Source organism: Nicotiana sylvestris, chromosome 5, assembly GCF_000393655.2.
Source record: "Nicotiana sylvestris chromosome 5, ASM39365v2, whole genome shotgun sequence".
NCBI lineage: Eukaryota > Viridiplantae > Streptophyta > Magnoliopsida > Solanales > Solanaceae > Nicotiana > Nicotiana sylvestris.
Window position 1 is genome coordinate 104,699,077 of NC_091061.1, and position 15,046 is coordinate 104,714,122.

At 36.5% G+C, this 15,046-nt stretch overlaps 1 protein-coding gene across 3 annotated transcripts in view; it reads right to left on the bottom strand.

The window, feature by feature from the left end:
* Nucleotides 1-606: 606 nt before the first annotated feature.
* Nucleotides 607-15,046, bottom strand: part of LOC104216086 (uncharacterized) — a 39,597-nt gene continuing 25,157 nt past the window's right edge. For 2 of the 3 annotated variants that reach the window (XM_070174566.1, XM_070174565.1), the window contains exons 12-14: nt 12,809-12,921; nt 10,014-10,371; nt 607-1,116 (exon numbers count right to left, since the gene is read on the bottom strand). In XM_070174566.1, coding sequence (XP_070030667.1) covers nt 794-1,116; nt 10,014-10,371; nt 12,809-12,921 — 794 coding nt within the window. In that variant the 3' untranslated portion in view covers nt 607-793. The remainder of the gene's footprint in view (nt 1,117-10,013; nt 10,372-12,808; nt 12,922-15,046) is intronic. The other variant, XM_070174567.1, reaches the window with a different exon arrangement.

Here is a 15,046-nt window from a genome sequence, read left to right on the forward strand (position 1 = left end):
GTCGTGCCGGAATTTTTACAAGATTTCACACATGTACTGGTATTCACCAGCATGTAATGGGCAGAGTCGACTGTTTATTCATGATGTTCTAATAAAATCACAACTGAAAGAAAAACTTGATCCAGGACAAATCTGCATAAAGCAAAATAATATCTTCCAGAAAAGGGAAAAGACCCAAATACAACAACGACGACAACATGCCAAGTATATTCCCACATGTAGGATCTGGGAAGGGTAGTGTGTACGCAGACCTTACCCGTATCTTATGCAGGTAAAGAGGTTGTTTCCAAGAGACCCTCGGCTCAGGCAAGCTTGGGAAATATAAAATGCTTGCCGGTAGAGACCCAAATACACTCTAATGAAAAATAAAATGCTACAAACAGCAAGAGACATTAGTTAATGATATTGTTTCTTCAAATAATTAAGCATAACGTTTTGCTTCACAGGAAATTTGGATAAATACTGCAAGCTTTAAGAAAGCAAGATAACTCAGTCTCACAAAAATATAATTTGGTTAGCTGATAGGTACCTCAGCCTGGAGAGATGGAAGCGCTAGCAGCAAGAATACAAAATCAGTTCTGAAGGTGACATGAAACAGATCGAGACTTCTGATGTAATCTATAGAATCATATTGCGACTGTTATAAATCAAACAAACATTTAATCTGTGTACAAGATAATCATATGACCACGTGTATGTTTTTGCTACCATTCAAAGTGCTACGGCCACCCCTATCTATGTTTTGTAGCTACTCTGATTTTTCCCTGTAAAAGTTGGTTTCCCTTCATGAAACTTAGAAATCAATTGATAAACTACTCAAGAAAGCTAAGGTAAGAGGAGATGTGGACTTTCCAAACAAAGAACACCACTGAGGAAGCTTCTTAAGTACTGTTTCAGTTGGGGAAGTAATTCTATCAACATCTGTCCTCAGTTTTAGCAAGGGTTGCTCTGTGTTGCTATCCTTCTTCTGAGACTTATGAGTATGATTGTTGGCCCAGAAAAGTGTCAGACTGAATTTCCTTGGTGCCTTCTTCCCTCCTGAAAACTGAATTATGTGCCATCCGTCTGCATTGCTCTTGTCTCCAATTGGGACCAACTCCTCGGGACCGCCTGCACCTACATCAATCCCACAAAATTGGGGAAGAAAAGATCAGTGGAAAGAACAAGAACAAAATCCATTCTTAGCACAGGGTTTAATAATACAACTATGATCTATCATTACGTGCACCTATCTCAACTATAGAAAGAGCACAACCATTATTTACTACCGAGTCATTACTAGGAAGCTTTATAGATTAGGTCAAAATTCTCTCCACTAATTGTCCTAGTGCCTTATCTTTTTCTCTCCATTTTACTTATAAACAAGTAGCATTGCAGACAAACACTCTGCTTCCTAGTATCCAAATGGCAGTTGGAGGCTTGGAGCTTTACTACCAAATGATAAAGAAACAACATAAGATTTACCAAGGTTAATATATGTAGGAAGACAATCAATCTATTAGGTTTTTTTTCTTTTGGTTTTCACTATTTATGGAGTATCCTATGTATAATACATGAGGCCTAGAGAACAACCTGATGCTGTTAAGCCCCTTTGAACCACAGGAAATATGGGAGTGTCAAAGCATGCTCAGGAGATGAGGCACCTGGCCCTGATGGCTTTTCTATGGCCTTCTTCATTCAGTATTGGGAGATTATAGGAGCTGATGTTATTGCTGCTGTCCGGAACTTCTTGGAACAAGGTCTTTTTGAGAAGAGCTTCAATGCTACTCTTGTGGCATTAATTCCTAAAAGGGTGGGTGCTAAAGAGTAAAAGGTTTTCAGAACCATCAGCCTGATAGGCAGTGCCTATAAAATCATCTCAAAACTCTTAGCAGATAGACTTAAAAAGGTGGTTCACAAACTGGTGGATGGCCAACAGATGGCTTTCATTAAAGGAAGACATTTAATGAAAGCCAGATAATGGATGCAGTATTAAAAGCTAATGAGTCTGTTGACAGTAGACTGAAAAGCAAATTCCAGGGATATTATGTAAATTGGATATTGAGAAAGCTTATGATCACTTGAATTGGAAAAGCAAATTCCAGGGATATTATGTAAATTGGATATTGAGAAAGCTTATGATCACTTGAATTGGAACTTCTTGCTGGGAATCCTAGCTCAAATGGGTTTCGACAACAGATGGATCAGTTGGATCAAGTACTGTATCAGCACAGTGAAATTCTCAGGAATCATAAATGGCTCTCCAACTGATTTCTTTTCTTCCCAGAGAGGCTTGAGACAGGGAGATCCTTTATCCCCCTTCCTCTTCATCTTAGCAATGGAAGATCTAAATAATATGTTGAAGACTGCAGAAATGCATGAATAGATCAGAGGCTTCAGGGTGAATGCAAGGGCAGTTAAAAGTATGGAGATCTCTCATCTGCAATATGCAAATGACACCCTGAATTTTTGTGATGCTGACAAGGATCAACTAACTATGTTTAGGGTGATCTTTATACTGTTTGAAGCCACTTCTGGTCTGAACATTAACTGGAATAAAAGTGATATCTTTCCGGTCAATGAGGTGACAGACATTCATAATCTAGCTGGAGTTTTGGGTGGGAGGATAGGAGAGCTACCCACTATATACCTGGGGATGCCACCGGGAGCAAAGAACAAATCAAAAGGGATATGGAATTAGAGAAATGTGAGAAGAAATTGACCAACTGGAAGAGTCAATATCTATCACTGGGAGGGAGACCAACTTTGATCAATAGTGTGTTGGATGCCTTACCCACCTACATGATGTCCTTATTTCCAGAGCTTGCAAATGTGCAAAAAAGACTTGATGTGCTTAGAAGAAACTTTCAGTGGGAAGGTAAGAGTGAAAGAAAGAAGTTTCATTTGGTTATATGGAAGAGTTTGACAGTTAGCAAAAAGGAAGGGGGTCTAGGAATTAGAAACTTGAAGGTGTAGAACCAAAGCTTGATGATGAAGTGGTTTGTGGAGGTTTGCTTCAGATGAGAACTCACTACGGAAAGAGGTCATCAAACCAAAATATAGGATGGGAGGTAATTGGACATCAAAGGCTGTAAGCACTCCCTATGGGAGCAGTGTGTGGAGATCTATAAGAAATTACTGGCCAGCTTTCAGAAGAAAGTCTAGTTACAAAGCAGGTAATGGTATGAAGATTTCTTTTTGAGAGGATAACTGGTTAACTCAGGAACCTTTAAAGAAACTATTCCCAGATATATATAACTTATGTCAACAACAAGAGACTGGCTGGGGTATGGTCAGAACAAGGGTGGAACCAGTGTTTTTGAGAGCGCGAAGCGCAAAAAAGCGACAGGGGCTCGCCTCGCTTCAGAAGCGAAGCGCACGCTTCATTGAAGTGAAGCGCAATTCTTAAAATACATATAACATATATAATAAAATATACAATAATTAATTTATAAACTGAAATACACATTAAAAAAAATCAAATAAACTAAAATATATATATATATATATATATATATATATATATAATAATTAATTTCTAAACTGAAATAATAAAATTAATCAAACTGAAAATATAACATATATATAATAATTAATTTTATAAACTGAAATACACATTAAAAAAATCAAATAAACTAAAATATAACATATATATATACATATATATATATATATATATATAATAATGAATTTTCTAAAATGAAATACATATAAAATTAATCAAATAAACTGAAAATATAACATATATATATAATTAATTTTATATACTGAAATATACACTAAAAAAATTACAAAAAAATGAAAGATATAACATATATAAATAATGGAAGAAACAAGGAAAAAGGAAGACGAAGATTCAAACCAGCACTGGACTCCTAGGAGCATCTGGACAGGAACAAGAAGAAGAAAGAAAGAAAGAAGAAAGAAAAAAATGAGAAGAAGAAAATTACCTGGAAACCCTAGTTTGGTCGATGAAGAAGAGAGATTGGGTCTCTGTTTTGTCGGGCAATTACAAAAGCGAGCTTAAGGGTCTGTTTTGTATAATTTACAAACAGACCCAATCTTTTTTTTTAAAAAAAAAAAAGGGCCCAGATGCGATTGTTTAACTTTGTCGATTTTTCCACTGAAGCGTGCGCTTCACAAGGTCGAGTCGCCTCTCTCTGGGAAAAGCGATGCCTTGTCGCTTCGCGCTTAAAGCGAAGAAGCGATCGCTTTTCCAAACACTAGGTGGAACCTCAACTTCAGAGAGTTATTAAATGACTCTGAGATGATCAGATTTTCAGAATTGTACAATGTTTTGGCACAACTCAGAGGCATTGTTGCAGCTGAGGATAACATGGTGTGGAAGGGAGATAGTAAAGGTATCTTCTCAGTTAAGTCAGCTTATAAGGAATACAACATATCAAACAATCAGGTTGGGTGCTGCCCATGGAAGATGATTTGGAAAGCTAAAATACCCCATAAGGTGGCATGTTTCACTTGGCTTTTGGCTAAAGAAGCAGTCTTGACTTATACAATCTGGTAAAGAGAGGCTATCAACTGTGCTCTAGACGTTACTTACGTGGAGAAGACGCAGAGACAATAAACCATCTCTTTTTACACTGCAACTGGACTGACCATCTTTGGAAAATTTTCATCAACCTACGAGGAATCAGATGGGTGATGCCTGGAAGAATAGTTGAGGTTTTAAAAAGTTGGAGCAGGGATGGCAACCTATTCGGTCAGAAGAAGGGAAGGGATGGAAGATTATCCCAGCATGCATTTGGTGGACAGTTTGGCTAGAGAGAAATCAAAGATGTTTTGAAGACTTACACAGTTCCATTCAGGAAATGAAGATGAACTGTCTAGTCCTGTTCTATTTGTGGTGTAAAGAAGTAAGCATAGAAGAAGCAGCCTCTATTTTTTATGTCCTAGATTTTTTGTAAGATGACACACATCTAGGATTTTATTTTTTCTCTCTTTTGTAACTCTGGAGACTCACAACTTGTGTAGTTCTCCCTTTATATATAAAATAAAATTGTTACCATTATAAAATAAATAAATAAATAAATAAATAAAAGGATAATGCATCTGTTCTTGGCTATGATTATTATGCAGGTGTAACAATACACTTTGTGTACTCTTACTAATGATCAGTTTCATTCAACAATTTGAGGCCTAGGATTCTTGTGGAGCTTTAGGAGGCTCTTCTCAGTTCTTCACCTGGTTGTGCTCCAAGGTGTTTGGTAATCTATATGGTTAGCCTAGCTAACAGAGTATTTTAGCATAAAGGTTTATCACCTTCCTCTGTCTCTAAATAAGTTCAAAACAGAAAAGGTTGTTCTTAATGATTACCTAGGCTTCCCAATTTCTCTTGCGACATATATCCCGAGATTTGACCTACTGAGCATATTTTGACTTATTCAATACAAAGTGAAACAGTGATGGCCTATCTTGATCATAATCTTCCTTTTTGGGGCTAAATTGAACAGTGGCCAAATACATATGCAGCCCCTCAAACTTGCTTGATTTTTCCATTTAGACACCTAAACTAAGCTATCTTCCTATTGAACACGTAAACTCAAGTATTAATGTGCCTATTAGACACACACTGCTGACATGGCAGTGTGCGTGCATGGTAGTGTGCGTGCATGGTAGTGTGCGTGTATCTCACACCAAAATAGAGCGTGAAGGACCAACAATATAATTTTTAATTTTATTTCTCTTTTCCTTCATCTCTCCCATTGACAGCAATTTACACTACCAAAATCTCTGTCAGCCTGCCTTCATTACCAGATGCAAAAAGGAAACAACACATCAGAAAGTAAATCTTCGGATTTAATAGTATGAATAACCAAATTTCTACATCAACTTTTCTCTCTAACTCTCTCAATGTTAACTCCGAACGCTTGCTATGGCAGTGTGCATGTATCTCACACCAAAACAGAGCGTGAAGGACCAACAATATAATTTTTAATTTTATTTCCCTTTTCCTTCATTTCTTCCATCGACAGTAATTTACACCACCAAAATCTCTGCCAGCCTGCCTTCATTACCAGATGTAGAAAGGAAACAGCACATCAGAAAGTAAATCTTCTGATTTAATAGTATGAATAACCAAATTTCTTTTTGTCTCTAACTCTCTCAATGTTAACTCCGAATGCATTTGCTATACCACTGACGAAATCTCCAGCAACTTTACTTTCATTACAAAAAAGAGCATTACTTTGGCATTTGTTTTGCTTATATCCACGATGAATTTTTCCTTTTGGAGTTCTAGGAAAAAATCTTTTACTTTCAACGCGAAAATCTCGGGCAATGTTGCTTACTGCTGCAATTTTAACTGAAAAAATAGTGTTTTCAAAGTGTCGATTGTGGTTTGAATGAATTCCTCGTCGTCAATGGCAGCGGCTACTAATTAATAGAGAGGCTTCTTCTTCCTCGACCTCCGTGGCGGATAACAATAGTGTTGAAAACTGGAATACATCAGATAGTCCAGGATGAGAGAGATCACCAGCAAGGATTTTCGGTGGTCGGAGGTGGTTTCAGGCGAGATGTATGGCGGCAACGGCAAGAAATAAATTAAGGAGCGAGACATTCTGGAAAAATATTGAAGGAGCTCTTTTTTAAAAATACATGTGTCATATGTTGATTAGACCTTTTTTTGCCATGTCAGATGTTTGAGACGCGCGCATTTTGTTGCTTTAAGAGGTTGTCCATTAAGTGCCCAATATGCACATTTCAACGAACATTAACTATTTAAAAGGAACTACTCTTAGTTTAAGTGCTTAAATGAAAAACCTGGGCAAGTTTAAGGGGCCGCATATGTATTTGGCCTTGAATAAATAAAGGACCAAGAACAGAAAGAGAGAACTATGACCACTATAAAAGAGAGAGAAGTATTTTCCACTATCCGGTATTAGTACTGAAACTTGGTTGTAGCGACTTGCATCAATTGTAGACATGATTCAACCAAGTTTATAAAGTTGTTGCATCTCTAATTATAGACATGATTGAACCAAGGTCACAAAATCTCTCTCTACCCCCCCGCCCCCATCTGCACCCTCTTTAGAACAGCATTTTACTGTCTTTTTCTCAACTTATTTTGCTAACTTGTCCCCTCATTTAGACCTGCACCAGAATGCAGTCTAGAGAGCATGAGAGGCATTGAGCTATAACTACAAAAAAAAAATTCTTATTCTCATCTTACTAAACCGTTTCTAGTGAGCATTGTTTTAAGAGAGTGAACTTTTGCGTATCTGACGGGGTAAGAACCAAGGACATGAAGTATGTGGGCTAGATAAATTAAGTGTAATACCTCTTCTGTTCTGCCAGACATTATATTACATCATTTAGTTAGTATGAGGAACAATTTTAACTACAGGAGAAACTAAGAACAAATGATGGAATCTTCCTTAGTATGATGCACAACTTGAGCCAAACGAACTCCTCTAAATTGTTTTCTACTAAGTCAAGAAGGCTACATGAGAAATATTTAACTCTCAATTCTGAGTGGAGACATCAAAAATTGGAAATAATTTGGAAAAGCACAAAGTAGGACACCTCAAAGTCAGACCAGCCTACAATTATAGAATTACCAGAACACCTGGATCCTTTGTTTAGCATGATATGATACTGGCCAGGCCTCAACTTGAGTGAGAGTATAACAGACAACAACTACTACTACTACAACTGCTATGCCTCAACCCAAAACAAGTTGGGTCGATTATATTAATCCTCACTTCTTCATTGAGCTTAATTCATATCATCATCATACCAAATAAGATAAAAGTAAAAGATAAGCTAAATTTATATATATAATAAATAATAGTAATAATAACAAAAATAAAAAAAGTTTTATAACAAGTCTAAAACACATCCCAACTAGATATCACCTATACGGATCTTTTTCTTCCATTGTACCCTATCGTTAGCGAGCCTAGGATTTGTAGGTCATTCAATACAACTTCTTTCTATGTGATTTTAGGTTTACCTCGTCCTTTTTTAACACCTTCATTCACTAGAGTTTCACACATATGGACCGGTGCATCTGTAGATCCACGCAGGACATGACTAAACCATCTTAAGCAACCTTCTTTCATTTTATCCTCAATACGTACTACTTGCACCTATGGGTAAATAATGGTTATTTCTAATATTACCTAATCTTGTATGACCACACATTCATCAAGGCATCCGCATCTCTGCAACACTCATCTTGATGTGTTACTTTAGCAGCCCAACATTCGCTGCCATTTAACATTGTTGGTCTTATAACTGTTCTGTACGACTTTCCTTTCATTTGTAGGGATCCTTCTATCACATAACACCCTAGAAGCGCTTCTTCATTTCAACCATCCGGTTTTAATCCTATGAGTAACTTTTTCATCTATCACTGCATTCTCTTGAACAATGAGCCAAGATATCTTATTTGTCTGCATTTTGCAACACAATCCCATCTAGTCTCCCCTCAAATTTGCTCTTCTCATAATGACTAAACTTGTCATGCATGTATTCAGTCTTATTTCTACTTATCCTAAAACCCTTGCTATCTAAGGTGTTTCGCCATAACTCAAGCTTTGTTGACCATCTTATTAATTTTATGTAACTTCTGTAATAATCTAATCATCTATCTATAAGAATATAAAGAAGAACAATAATTATAAAGGTCTAGGTGGCCTTGTTAGGTCAAGGTGCAAAAGCCTGATGGAGGCCCACGCTATCTCAAGCATCTGTAAAACTCACTTAGAGCCCGTTTGTCCAAGCTGCCAAAAAATGCTTATTTTGAAAAGTGCTTTTGTTCAAAAGTGCTTTTTGAAAAAGTACTTTTGCAAAATAGCAGTTTGTGTTTGGCAAATTCATTTGTATAATGCTTTTTGCAAGTTCATTGTGTTTGGCCAATCTTTTAAGAACGCACTTTTAAGTATCAAATTACGAAAAAAGACAATAAAGGTTCAATTTGCGATTAGTATTATATAGAAAAGAAAAATAAGTTTAAACATTTATTATAAAAGAATTTAATTAAAATATAAAAGGTAAAGTAAAAATATAAATTTAAAATTCCAATCAATATAAAATATAGTTATTCCAAAGCAATAACATTGAGTGTTTGGTATTAGTTATTGTTTACATGATAATTTAAAAATGTCAAATACATCATTCAATATAAATTTAAAATCTACTCTTAGGAATAGGAGAAAGAGAATAAAAATATGATTAAATTAAAAAAGAGAAGAAATGTATGGTAGAAATAAAGAAAAATGTTAAATTAATGAGGGATAATTTGAAAAATATAAATTTATTATAAGGTTATTTTTGTCTTGAATAAATTAATTTTTTGCTTCTGGTTCTGCTTCTTGGAAGAAACTAGAATTTGTAGCTTCTCCCAAAAAGCAGAAAAATTGCTTCTGTTGCTGCTCAAAAGTACTTTTTCATTTGTCCAAACACCTTAACAACAACAACAACAGCCCGGTGAAATCCCATAAGTGGTCCGGGGTGGGTAGTGTGTACGCAGACCTTACCCCTACTCCGGCGGAGTAGAGAGGTTGTTTCCGATAGACCCTCGGCGCAATAAGATGAAACGAGACACTGTAGCAGAGGCCAAACACCTTAAGTTTTCCTAAAAGTACTTTTTTTTTACCTCCCAAAAGTTTGGCCAAACAGGCTCTTAGCCCAGTTAAAAAGAAGAAAAAAAGGCAGCTCAGAGGGCATCATCTCTCCAAATAGACTAAGATACAAGAACAGTCTTAAACAATGAACAGCAAACCATGCAGAAAGCATGATCAAGAACAGAAGTCAAGGAAAGAAGTCTCTTCTGTATTAGCCTTGTTGAATAGGAAGGTGTAGCTCTATGGAAAAAGTACTTTTCACAGTGTAACTGAATCTTTTTGCCCTTCAAATTCTATGGCAAATGAGACAGCTCATGTAGGGTGGATTTTAATAGAGGGCAATCTTACCTCTGAAAATCTCAAAATATGACAGCTAGTGAAACTTAACTAATTTATCTGTCCAAGGAGATAAGGTTAAGGTAATGACAACCTTCACAAGTAAAGTACCTTTCAAATGGAAATCCTCGATCTCATCAGTGTTGATGCCCAGAGTCCAGCGGGTGGATACTTTAGTGTCAATGGATACATGAGTAACTCTATTGTCACCCTTGGTATCATTCTCAACATGAATCAGAGGAATATCTAGCTCATGCCAGCCAATATTAGCATTCTTGTCGCTCCAACAACCATATTTTACCGAAAATGTTACAAAATCAAGAGGCTCATCAGTACCACAAACAAATCCTTCTCCAATCTGTTCAACCTCCTTTATTAGATTTCCTGGAGTGGTTGAAAACAAGGAGATGCGAGAAACTGGTTCTTGCTTTTTGTCATTAGCTCCTCCCATATCTACAACATGCACAACCTGGAAAAAGTGGTTCAAATATTCATCAGATTTTCTATGCTACCTCTGTGCAAATTCCATAATCATATACCCCCTCTGGTCCACAATAAGTGACAAATTTGCCTTGGGCACACCCATTAAGGAAATACTAAAATCTAGACAAAAATAGTTAGTGTGACTAAACTACCCTTAATTAAATGTTGCAGCATAATTTAATGTGAGGAGTAAAAGACTTTTTAGGGATACGTACATAAGGGTAATTTTGGAAAAGCAAATTGAATTTTTTCTTGATTATATAAATGGATACTTATTTTGGACCAAAAATAAAAAGGCAAATTGATCACTTATTGTGGACCGGAGGGAGTACTAAGTAGTATTTTGAGGAGAGTTGGACCATAAAGTAGAGATAATATTAACTTTCTACAAGCTACATTTGCTAAGGATATAAGTAGGTCCTATGCAAAACTTTTGAAGTAACATATGCCTCACATTTTCACATGGCGGAGTTTGACTATACACTGAGTTTATTATATTTACATGATTTGTACTATATTTTGTAACTGTAGAAGAAAATATTAAACCAATAGGAAGTTAGTGTCATAAGGAAGATATGATGGGATCAATAGATATGATGACCAAACAATTCAATTAATCATCATTAGACATTGTTGTTTCATTAATGAAGTATCAAAAACAATTGGAGCGTCTCACGGTCGTTCCCACTTTTTCTTGATGAAGATAAATATTTTATTGATATAATGGGAGCCATCTTATAAGGAGATTGGTGGAGCAGTATAAGAAGAGGAAGAGGGACTTCCATATGGTGTTCATTGATCCGATAAAAGCATACGACAAAGTCCCAAGGAAAGTTCTATGGAGGTGCCGGGAGGCTAAAGGTGTTCCTGTGGCGTACACTAGGGCGATTAAAGATATGTGTAACGGTTCTAAGACCCAAATTAGGACAGTGGGAGGAGACTCAGGACACTACCCAGTCATGATGGGATAGACAGACCAGGGATCAGCTCTTAGCCCGTTCTAATTCGCTTTGGCAATAGATATATTGACGTGTCACATTAAGGGAGAAGTGTCGTGGTGCATGTTATTTGCATATTACATTGTGCTAATTGACGAGACGCGATGCGGAGTAAACGTAAGGCTAGAGGTCTGGAGACAGACCCTGGAGTCCAAAAGCTTCAAGTTGAGCAGGACTAAAACCGAATACATGGAGTGTAAGTTCAGTGACGTAACTCAGGAAGTTGAGGTGGAAGTGAGGCTTGATACACAAGTCATCCCCAAGAAAGGAAGTTTTAAGTACCTAAGGTCACTAATCCAAAGTAACAAAGAGATTGACGAGGATGTCACACAGTATGTTAGAGCAAGGTAGATGAAATGGAGGCTTGCTTCTGGTATCTTGTGTGATAAGAATGTCTCCTGGATTAAAGATAAGTTCTACAGAATGGTGGCTAAACCGACTATGTTGTATGGGGCAGTGTTGGACCGTCAAGAAATCTCATGTCCAGAAAATGAAAGTAGCGGAAATGAGGATGTTGAAATAGATATGTGGGCGCACTAGGAGGGATAGAGTCAGGAACGAAGATATTCGGGAAAAGGTGGGGTGGGCCTTGTGCAGGATAAGATGCGAGAAGTGAGACTGAGATGGATCGGGCATGTGATGAGGAGATGCATTAATGCCTTAATGAAGATGTGTGAGAGGTTAAATATGGTGGGTCTAAGGAGGGGTAAAGGGAGGTCAAAGAAGCACTGGGGAGAGGTGATTAGGAAGGACATGACGCTTCTTCAGCTTACTGAGGACAAGACCCTTGATAGGTAATTGTGGAGGTCGAGAATTAGGATAGAAGGTTAGTAGGTAGTAATTGAGCTTCCTTCCTGTCCTTATCAGTCGTTTTAGTACTACTCTTGTTTTGTCGTATTCTTAGATGTCTATCTCTATCAGATGTTGCTTCTGCTTTGTTTTGTTACTATTTTGTTGTTATTGTTGTTTTTCCATGACTCTTTCATTACTATATCTCTCAGTTGCCTTAATGCTCGACTATGTTGGCCTGAGCTGCAGACAGCCTCTCTACCTGCACAAGGTAGGGGTAAGGTTGCAAGGTAGGGGTAAGGTTGTGTATACTCTACATCCCTAAACCCCACTTGTGTGATTACACTGAGTTTGTTGTTGTTGTATTGATATGATGGGAACAAACCCTACATACAAAGTGTATACAAAAAGTAGAGTCTATACAAAGGCATTCAATCATCAAAACTGATAGGATATCATAAGTGTTCAACAGTTCTTTCAACTTATGGATAAAGCAAGGTGGAGATTCCGCTTTAAATGTGTTTAAGATATTACTCCTACCCGTTCAATTAAAACTGATGGATAAGAATGAGCTCAGTGTGATTACATCAAGATTTGTTAAGTTGAAGTTTGCATGGAAGATGTTCATCAACTTACATTTACAGCTCTGGCAGTATCTTCAGTAAATGGTGGAACAACACCTAGTTGAACCATTGTGAGCGAGATGCCAAACAGAATACAGGTCACTGTAATAAGTGGCACCTTTGCACCTGAAACTCAAAATGAGATTGTGATTTAAAGTTGTGCTTCACACAAAATAATAGCTACACCTACAGGTATTTCTATGAGATTTTACTTGCACTCACTGCAAAGTTAAGTAATTAACTTTAGATGAGATTCTTTGTCAGTCATGTGGTCTTCTTGCATCTGTTTCGATGGAGGAGGGGAAGGGTGGATGAGTAGATGGATCCTGTAATAGGAACCTGGCGATTATTTGTCTGGATTATGAAGGTATCTACGTTTTGGACACAGCTAAAGGCTAACATGCCACTCTGCAATTTTAAATACTTACCTCCGTTTCAATTTATATGACACGCGTTCCTTATTAGTCCGTTCCAAAAAAGAATGACACATTTCTATAGAATTTTTTACTAAAACCATCCATATAGTTTCACCTCAACTTTCACATCCTTATAATACTCCACTAAACAGGAATCATCCCTTAAGTTTCCAAAACTTAACCAAAAACATCCCTCTGTTAAATTTTTCATCCACTTCTAACACAATTTTGCTTCTCACGTAACCCATCCTTTTTCTCCTGCTTTCTCACAAAATCTTCTCCTTCCTTCTTTAAAACACAGACACGTGACTTCTTTGGTAAGCTTGAGAAATAAATTTGTAATGGTTGTACGAGTTTTTAGGTGAAGCCTCTTCCTTTCATTGGAAAAACAGAGATTGTTCTATTACCTTGCCCCATTTCCTGCACATTATATGGACTAATTGCCTCACAGTTTAGAAACCTACAAGACAAACTTGATACAGATGAGACACCGAACAATTTAAAGAGATTTTCTTTGATTTTAAATACGATTTTCTGGGATTCGTGACAGTCATTCTTGCTGGAACATCTGTTGTTTTTCTCTTTATTATTGTGTTTTCAATCAAAGCATTTAAAAGGAAAAACAGATGATGTTTCTACAATCAAGAATATCATATGAAACAGATATCTGTCAAAATAGCCAAATCACACATAGAAAAATATATGAAAAAATCATCCGACGTCACAGAAAGAGCTACAAGATCCAAACTCCAACTATGGAAACCAGTTCTGAACAAGGATTCAAGATTCAAACTTGAATACAAAAATAAAGATTACCAAAAGAAAATGCAAAAAGAAGAAAAAAAATAGCTAACCCAATAAACACGAAGAAAGGATATTCTGAATATGAAAGATTAAAGAGCAGAAGAAGATGTGGGTAAGAGAGGTTGAGGGTTAGGTTTTACAAAGACCACTTTTTTCTTTTGACGATAAAATTGTACTCTCCTTCTGTAAAATAAAATAATAGTTCAATAAAGGAAGGTCACATGAGAAGTAAAATTCCATTAGAAGTGGATGGAAAATTTAATAGAGGGATGTTTTAGGTTAAGTTTGGAAAACTTAGATTGACTCCTGTTAAGTGGAATATTATAAGGATATAGTGAAAGTTGAGGTGAAAGGATAAGGATGATTTTGGTCAAAACAATTTAACTTTAAACTTTCTCTTTTACCTATTTTACCCTTAATGAGAAACTTGTATAACCATAAAAATGATATGGCCCCACAAAGCTTTTATCCTTTATACTTAAAGGCCACAAGTTTCAAAAGTCTTTTTTTCCTCAAACTCCATGCGGAGTCAGCATGTGTCATATAAATTGAAACGGAGAGAGTACATGTTAAGTTTCTCCTTAGTAGTGAATCAAAGAAACATATGCAACTGAGGCATCAGGTAGTGTAACCTTGACCTTGATGAAACAACATCAATCCAATAGGGGCCATATCTAAAGGCTATGAGGATCAAGAATGAAATGATAATTTTGTGGTAATAATTTTCAAGGAGCTTTAAAGGCCTGTGCATATGGTAGTTATGATGTACTTTATGGTAAAGAAAGATGAAGAAGACGAAGCTGATTTCTGGCAGTGATTTTAGGGTTTTTCTGGCAAATTCAATTCCAGGGGAAGAAAGGATTTGCAATGACAAAATGTGATGGAGTGGAAGATGTAAAGATGTTACTCCCTCCATTCCAATTTATATGACACATTTTTCTTATTAATCCGTTCCAAAAAGAACGATACATTTCTATGTTTGAAACAATTCAACCTTAACTTTTCCATTTTACCCTTAATGAAAAACTTTT